At 52.5% G+C, this 8811-nt stretch overlaps 1 protein-coding gene across 1 annotated transcript; it reads right to left on the reverse strand.

The window, feature by feature from the left end:
• Positions 1 to 414: 414 nt before the first annotated feature.
• K444DRAFT_169430 (fatty acid synthase S-acetyltransferase) lies at positions 415 to 8003 on the reverse strand. The gene is made up of 2 exons (XM_024870722.1): positions 1385 to 8003; positions 415 to 1328 (listed from the first exon to the last, which is right to left on the reverse strand). The coding sequence occupies exons 1-2, from the start codon at positions 7793 to 7795 to the stop codon at positions 477 to 479; spliced, it is 7263 nt and encodes a 2420-aa protein (XP_024743239.1). The 5' UTR covers positions 7796 to 8003; the 3' UTR covers positions 415 to 476.
• Between the last annotated feature and the right edge of the window lie 808 nt (positions 8004 to 8811).

Below are 8811 nucleotides of genomic sequence, written 5' to 3' on the forward strand. Positions count from 1 at the left end.
TGGGAAGGACGCAAATTTTGCTCACTTCCCCACCTATATCTACCCATTTCAGGTTTTCAAGCTTCCGCGGGCAGCTCGTAGACTCTGGGCACCTCGTACGAGCCTTGGGACTACTAAAAAACGACGTGAACGAACTTCGTGGAAGGGGAAACAGGGCCGTGGGGTAGGAGTCATCTATAAGACTTGGAAGGAGGGAACTCAGACGGAAGCAGGAGAGGAATATATGAGGGAATCAGAGGTTTGAGGGTTGTCTGAAATAGGGGGAATCAGGAGGAACGTTTTGATTATGTCTCTTTTTGGGACTCGATCCCCAATATCTCCTGGCATATATTGGCTATACACGGACCAATAACTGATTGTATTCTTAGCTAGTCTTAGGATACTGTCCTACTATAGACTTCAACCTGCACAGGACGTTAAAAGAAAAAATAACGACCATAATAAAAATAACAGTTGCTTGGCCATTGTCGAAAAGTTCAATCTTCCTGCTCCTCGCGTGTCACAAAACCGCTTCTAGACGCAATCAGACCTGCAAGGGCTCGCATGCTCGACAGTTCCATCATGTCGAACACGGCCACGTCCGCATCGAGCTGTTTCAGTATCCACGTTCTCAGCTCGATCGCAATAAGCGAGTCGACGCCAAGCGAATGGATCGGCTTTGTAAGATCAATGTCACCTGGCGAGATGTTGAGTGCCTTGGTTAGTTTCTCCACCAGCGCATGGTAGACTATATTCGTCGCCACTTCGAAACTCTCCGCCGCGGCCAGGAGTGGCCCGTAGTTGACCTTTTTGTCGTCCGAGTCCGGAGCCCCTTCGAGCGTTCGGATACGGTGCAGGTGCTGGAAGAGCGGATCACGAAACCAACCGGGCTCCTCGGCGCCGGTGGATATGCGAGTCTCGGGCATTTGTAAACCCAGCGTGATTTGCGCCTTGATGAATGGCTGCAGGGGCAGGGAAGGGTTGCACAGCTCGTCCAGGATGGCGTGGAATTCTTCCTCCCGGATAGGCTCTGCGCCAAGGTCGCGCAGGTGATTTACCAGGTCAGAGTCTGTCTCGGCGACGTACCCCACTGACAAGATCATGGCGAGATCGAGGGCAATTGCCTTTAGGCCGTTGAGAACGCGGTATCTCGCAAGCGCGTCTTGGAACGAGTTTCCAATGTTGTAGTTTGCTTGGCCACGATTTCCGACAACGGTGGCGAGGGATGACAGAAGGATGAAGAAATCCATGTCTTTAGGAAGGATGTTATGCAGGTTCCAGGAAGCGTGTAGCTTGGGCCTGACCGCAGTGTAGTAGTCTTCCACAGTCATATTCTCGAACAGCCCATCCTATTATGCAAGTTAGCCGGCATCCTTCTCGTTGTGTTGGATAATTGTTTCTTTACCTTAAGCACCATAGACCCCTGGATACAGCCCTTGGCCTTCGGGAAGCCCTTCGCATAGCAGTCATCAAGGGCTTTTGTCAGTGAATTGATATCAGACACATCACATTGCGGCGTGGCCACATTTACTCCCATCGACTCTAGATCGCTGACGAGTTCCCTTGATGAGTCCCTGGTGTTCCCTGATCTAGATAGCAAGATCAGGTACTTGGCGCCCCTAGCTGACATCCATCTTGCCATGGATCGACCGAGACCACCAAGCCCGCCAGAGATAACAAAGGAAGCTGCCGGGTCGAAGTCGTAGGCGCTTTTTGTTGGAGGGACAACCGAAGTAACATCGTCGGCATGAGGTTCCATGATAATCTTGCCAGAGTGTGCCCCGCTTTGCATGTAACGGAAGGCTTCATTCATTTCGCCGAATCCAAATGCGCGCGTAGGATGTAACTGCCCAATGTGGCCGTCGCGGACATGGCTCATCAGGTCCTCCATGATAGCTGAGAACTCCTGGCCCTTGTTCCTTGCCAGGAAGCTGATATCCACGAACTCAAAGCGGACGTTGTTCTTGAACTTCTCCATGTTCAGCCGTGCTGAGGAGTAGATGTCGATCTTGCCGACCTCCACAAAGCGGCCAAAGGGGGCGATGCAATCCCAGGTTGCGCGCAGAGCATCGCCAGATAGCGAGTTGACAGCGACATCTACACCACGGCCCTTCGTCACTCGCTTGATGCCTTGAGCAAAGGTGAGATCCCTACTGGAGAAGATGCGGTCCTTGGAAATGCCGTACGTGTCGATGAGAAGGTCCCGCTTCTCGGTAGAACCGACCGTGGCATAGATTTCTGCGCCGCGTACCTTGGCAAGTTGGATACAAGCCTGGCCAACCCCGCCGGCGGCTGCATGGATCAGAACGGATTCGCCGCGCTGGATGTCTGCGATGCTGTATAGAGCGCAGTAGGCCGTAACAAACACCACGGACAAGCCCGCGGCAACTCTGAAGGACAGATTCTCCGGCATGGCGGTGATGGATGTCTCAAGAGTTCGAGCATAGGTGCTGAATGTGCCAGGAGCAATACCGCAGACCTTGTCACCAATCTTGAATTTCGAGTTAGGGCCAGTTCGAGTGACAACGCCTGCACCCTCCACCCCGAGGTCATTCCCGGTGACTTGGCCAAGGGCAATCATAATGTCGAGGAAGTTAAGACCGGCAGCTTCGACCTTGAACTCGACATGGCCCTCGGCCATGGGCTGCTCATACACAGCGTCATCGACGAATTGAAGAGTGTCTAGCAGACCAGGTGAGCCGACGACGAGTTTCAGAGTACGCTCAGGGTCGCTGCCGAACTGTTGCTTCTGGGCGGCAGGCTGTGTGGTCTTCCGGATGATCGCATCGTTCATGTAGCTCGCTTCCACGAGGCGGCTAATGTGAATTACGCCCTCGGATTCGTAAAAGGCGTTATCGCTGGCGTCTCTGGCATCCCTTGCCCTCTTTACTAACGTCGAATTGATGATGCTCGTAGTCGTCTCTGCGACCACAGCAGCGCCGCGGAGTCGGGCGATTGCAATGGTGATGAAGCTCAAGGTTGGGTTCTCCTGTCGCATAACTCTGGCAAGACCAGTCACCATTTCGCCGTTGGGATTCTGCGACGCCGGACCACCGCCCAGGGTCAGCCATACCAGTGATGCCAGCTTTGTGGTCATCTTCTGCAGGATCTTGAGCTTGGCTTCATCGACGTGTTCGAGAAGGCTGCCACCCTCGACGTCCGCAAGAACGACGCACAGCTTTCCGGCAAAGTCGGTCCCATCGAGTTGATGGATGGCAGCAACCTCACATCGCGGAGCTCCCAGGGAAGAGATGCCACGCTGGATCTCCTTTGCCACCGAGTTTTGGAAGTCTGAGTTCCCATCTATAACAATAATGACCGGAGGCAGCGCCCGGGGCTGGGGTACAGAAGCTTCGCCCTTGGCGATGAGTATGCTGTTGATCCTGTTAGGCTCATAGGGATAATCTTCGAAGCAAAGATCAACACCAGTGTAGCCACTGCGCTTCAAATGGACCTCCCAGTCGGATGCCGACATCAATGGGCCCCAGACTCGGTGGGGTTCTTCTGAGAGCCACCATCCAGGCACCAAACCAATGGCGAAGCCGGTCCGAACCAATGCGGTGTTGGTTAGCTCGTGAAGGATGAGTGTGCCCCCCGGCTTCAGCAATTTGCGAAGGTTCTTCAGAGTGTGGTCAATATTCTTCGTGGCGTGGACGACGTTGCCGGCGATGATGAGGTCGTACTGGTCGGCTTGGAAGCCTTGCTCGAGGGGGTCTTTCTCAATGTTGAAAGTCTGGAATCTCATGCGGTCGACAGTGCTCTTGAAAGTCACCTTAGCGTTCTCGAAGAATGAGGACGAGATGTCAGTAAAATCATATCTTTCGAAACGGCCCGCCCCGACTTCAGACTCCCCATGACGAGTGAGGGTGTTGAGAACGGAAAGAGTGGCACCTCCCGTTCCAGCTCCTACTTCGAGAATGACCAGATCACTGTGCTTATGAGCAAGTGCATCAAGATAATTGGTCAGAGACGAGTAGCAGAGCTCGCCCCCTGTTCCATGTCTGTACACATCCTCCGCGAGGGAGCCGCTGAATAACAGCTCGAGAGGGTCAACCTTGCCGCTCAGGATGTCGGGCAGCGCTCTTCCAACAATAACGCTTATTTTAGCTTCTGGGCTGCTATTCTCGAGTTTGGCCTCAAGCTTAGCAAAGGCAACGTCGTCATCAGCAATTTGGTCCCAGTTTCCGTTGCCGTCGTGGATTAGCTCCCCACGCGCATGGCGGGACAGTTGATGTCGCGCCCATGATATGTATTTACGATACCATGGCTTTGCGTCTGTAATCTGATCCTCAACGTGGATCTTCATGTAACGGCGCAGGTACATGTAGCAGATGCCCTCGACGTCGGCGATGAGCTCCGTCGGGTCAACTCTAGCGAGTTCCTCGGACGGCGGGAAGAGCTTCATCAACGAGCCCTGATTGCAGAAGGTGACGTCTGGCTTCCAGTCGAGGTTGAAGCACAAGTGACGATGTGCACTGCGGTTGCCTTGCTGGTCTGACAGACCGCTTGAAATGGCCGTTGATACGAACCCATCGATAGTGATGAGTGGCTTCCCTGAAACTATATTCCAGGCGATCACGGACGCAGTCGCTTGGCGGAGACCCAGGTGTTCTGCCTTGGCACTTACCCTGAGAGCTTCATAGGTGGCATCGGCCTCTGCAGAGATCCAAAGCTGGCCGATTGCATTCGGGACCATAGCATCGCGAACTTCACGGCCACCTCGAGTCAAGGCAACGATCACCGACTGCATAACGCCGTCAAGTGTTGTAGGATGGATCAAGTGGGGCTGCACATAGCCGTGTGCCATCTTGCTCTTGATGTTGGGAGCCTTGACAGTTGCGATTGCCCCCTGATTTTTGTCGATAGAGATATTAGAGAGAGTTTGGAAAGTTTCACCAAAGTCGAATCCGGAGGTACGAAGGAGCTCGTAGAGTTGCTTCGACGAGACCGACTTCGTGCAAGCAGTCTCGGCATTTTTGCTGGACTCTGCACGCTGCTGTAAAAATATTTCTTCTTCGATGCCGTTGTCAACCGGGTTAACTGGAGTCTCGTACTCAGGCTGGATAAGTCCGCGGCAGTGATCGCGCCACCCTTCGCCGTCGTAACTGCAGAGTTGAAATTCATTCCAATTGGATGATGTGCTTGATGTACTATCAAAGTATGGTCGAACATGGAAGTGCATCTCGATCCCCTCAGCAGCTGTTGGGATTCGTAGTGCAAGCTTGAACACAACCTCCTTCATTCGAAAGCCCTTGAGAGACTTCTGAGGATTGAGGAGCTGTTTGCTCGCTTCGATGGCCATGACCAGCATACCAGCCCCGGGGTAGAGAAGGCTCCCAGTAACCCTGTGGTCTCTAACCCAAGGGTTCTCGCTGAGCCGTATCCAGTTCCTCCAGGTTGCATTGTTCTTGTTCCAATCTGGCACTGGCGCACCGAGTAGTTCGAGGCGAGGGTGTTGTCGGAACCGGTAGCCCTTGCTCAGTCGACTTTCTTTCCAGTACGACTTGGAGTGATTGAAGGGATAGGGCGGGAGGTCAACTAACATCTTGGCTGTGGAAGCTCCGGCGTTTGTACCGTTGATAGCCTCGATGTCAATCGCCTGTCCCCTGCACCAGAGCCAACAAGCGGCCTCCAAAGCAGTGTCCTCGGCATCCGAGTTCCGCTTTAGAATGGATCTATAAGCGACGTCTTTCATACCGGGGATCTTTTCCATTATCTCGCGGAGAGGTCCTTGTATTGCAGCATGCGGTCCGACCTCAAGAAGTTCTGTGACTGGGTAGAAGACCGATGCAGCAGACTTGGACCCCTTGGTTTGGGTAGGCTTGTCCGTCAACATCTTCGAGACGGCATCTGAGAACCTGACTGGAGAGATCAGGTTGTCAACCCAGTAGTCTGGCGTCTGGAGCATGTGCAACTGGAGGAGGTCGCCAGTCAAGGACGAGTAGAATGTTGGCGCTGACAGGTTCTCCTCGTCGCCGTATCCGATTGGCGACTTCAGGTCGCTGATGAGCTTGCGATACTCATCTGCAATGCTTTGCATGAAAACCGAATGGTAAGCATTGGTGACCTTAAGTCTCCGATTGATGACGGAATCTTGGTCTAATCGGCCTTGCAATGCTTGAATGTTGGCCGAGGCCCCGCTGACGGTCACGCTCTTTGGACTGTTGTAGCAGGCAATCGACAAGACTCCCTTTTCTGGGGAAGATATCTCGTTCATATACTCGGATACCTTTTGTGGAGGCAAACCAACAGCCAACATGGCACCGTTTCCCCCAATCTGCGAGGTGAGCTTTCCACGATAGTAGGCAATCCTCCAAGCATTTTCACGCGAGATTGCTCCAGCAGCAAAAGCCGCCGCAATTTCGCCTGAGGAGTGTCCAACAACTGCATGGATGACGACCGACCAACTGTGCAATAGCTCCACTAGAGTGACCTGCAAGATGGTGCAAATCGGCTGGCTATATGCCGCCTCGTTGATCATGGTCTCACCATCATCCCGCATGTGCTCCAACATCGAGGACCATGGGCAGCCAAGCTTCGTCAGGTATTTGTCAGCATCCGTCAAACTGGCTTCAAAAACGGGGAACCTGAGGAGCTCGCGGCCCATCGCTGCCCACTGGGCTCCCTGACCGGTGAAGACGAGGGCGAGTTTACCGTTGGCCCCCGAACGTACTGACGCTGGAGTCTCGGCCAATGCAGCCCTGAGGGACTCGATATCACTGGCCACGGCGCCTGTTCGCCAGAGAAACTGACTTCTCTTGGACAGGAGAGTGTAGCTCAGGTCGTCGAGGTATGACTGCTCATCGCGGATGGCTGATGACTGCCTTTCTAAATAGCCGTGGTAGGATTCGGCCAGGCGCCGCGTACCATCTCCGTCATTTGTAGAGAACAAGAAGATCCTCTTTCGCATGTGGTCTCCGGATGCATCGCCGTACGTGCTGTTGTGGCCGTTCGTTCCATTGACTTGTGTTGGCAACGTGCGATCGCTGTTGACAACTCCGTCATGGCTCCCACTGTGAACCTCGTTTGGACGAAGGTCCTGGTGGTCTGGCAGGGATCCATCCGCAACGGTAATTGTCTCGGTGAAACCCAAGCTGGGTAGTTTGGGGCTGGTGGTTGTCCTGTGCTCTCCGTCGATGTGGCGATCGAGCATGTAATGATGTGCATCATCAAGAACGACATGCGCATTACTCCCACCATAACCAAAGGAGTTGACCGAAGCCCTACGCAGCCCATGTTGAGGCCATAATGTTGGCCGTACCGGGAACTTGAGGTGCCACTTATCGGCCGGTATCCTTGGATTCACCTGTTCAAACCAGATATTTGGAGGGATGACACCACTCTCCAGCGCAGCGACAGCTTTGATGAGTCCGGCAATACCAGCAGCGCCCTCCAGATGGCCAATGTTGCTCTTCAGGGCGCCGACGAACATGGGCTCTTCGGCAGACCGATACGGCGTGAACACCTCGCTGATGGCACTGGCCTCGATCGGATCACCCATCGGTGTACCAGTTCCATGCGCCTCGAAGAACCGCGTGACGCTGAGGTCGAGATTCGCCTTCTCGTATGCCTCGCGGATCAAGACAGCCTGACCCTGGCGTGTAGGCTGCGTTATGCCTGGAGACTTTCCGTCCTGGTTGGAGGACGTGGCACGGATCACTGCACGAACAACATTACCGTCACGAACAGCATCTGACATGCGCTTCAGAACAACCATGCCAAAGCCCTCGCCGCGAGAGTAGCCATTTGCTCGACTGTCAAATGTGTAACACTTGCCGTCTGCCGAGAGAAATCCAAGACCCGTAAGGGGTACCATGGTGTCGGGATTGTAGAAGAGATTACACCCCCCAACGATAGCCTATGTATAACCCTGTCAGCGTCGAAATACCCCTGGCAAGTCCACAAAGCTTGAAAACGGAAGAACCTACCATAGAGACCTCGCCCATCCTGAGTCCCTGGCAACCGAGATGTACAGCATTCAGACTACTTGAACACGCAGAATCGAGCGTTAAACTGGGTCCGCGGAAGTCGTAGAACCAGCTTAATCGGTTCGAGAGCAGCGCCGATCCCGTTCCAGTGGCGATATATCTAAGGTCGATCTCTGGATCTCGACCCGCGACGACATCATACTCACGGGTGAAGCATCCGATGTAGACCGAGGTTTTCGAACCCACAGCCTGGTCAAGGGGTATGCCAGCTAGGGATACTGGTTAGAGAAGATTTTTATTCACCATCACGGAGACTGAGAGATGGTTCTTACAATTTTCGAGAGCGTGATAAGTAGTTTCCAGTAGCCCTCGCTGCTGAGGATCCATGAACGTAGCCTCGTTGGGCGTGATGGAGAAAAAAGGGGCATCAAACGTAGCAATGTCCCCTTTGAGGTAATGTGCGCGTCGTACCTTGACCTGACTATTTTCAGTCTCGAGTTCTGCATGGCTTCATAGCTCGGCCTATTTTAGAGCTTCTATAATAAGAACCCCGAATAGCTAGAACTGCCCCAGAACCTCTTCTATTAGTTAGACTATACTAAGAATAATATATTACTAGAATTATATAATACGAATAGAAATTCTTTAAAGTTATATATAAAAGACCTTGGCCTTTAATATATAACCTGTAATTTGGAAATTTAATAGGGACTTTTAAAGCTCGGGAATAAGCTTATTTTAAGGAAAGAAGTAATATTATAGTTATTATAATATATAATACTAGTAAAGATTAGACTAGAGCTAGTAAGATATCTAGTATTTAAGAGAGGCATCTAATATCTAAATAAGATATCTATAATTACCTAATTATTATATATAATCCCGAGCTTAAGCTAGTATATAG

This window comes from Hyaloscypha bicolor, assembly GCF_002865645.1.
Source record: "Hyaloscypha bicolor E unplaced genomic scaffold K444scaffold_15, whole genome shotgun sequence".
NCBI classification, from domain to species: domain Eukaryota; kingdom Fungi; phylum Ascomycota; class Leotiomycetes; order Helotiales; family Hyaloscyphaceae; genus Hyaloscypha; species Hyaloscypha bicolor.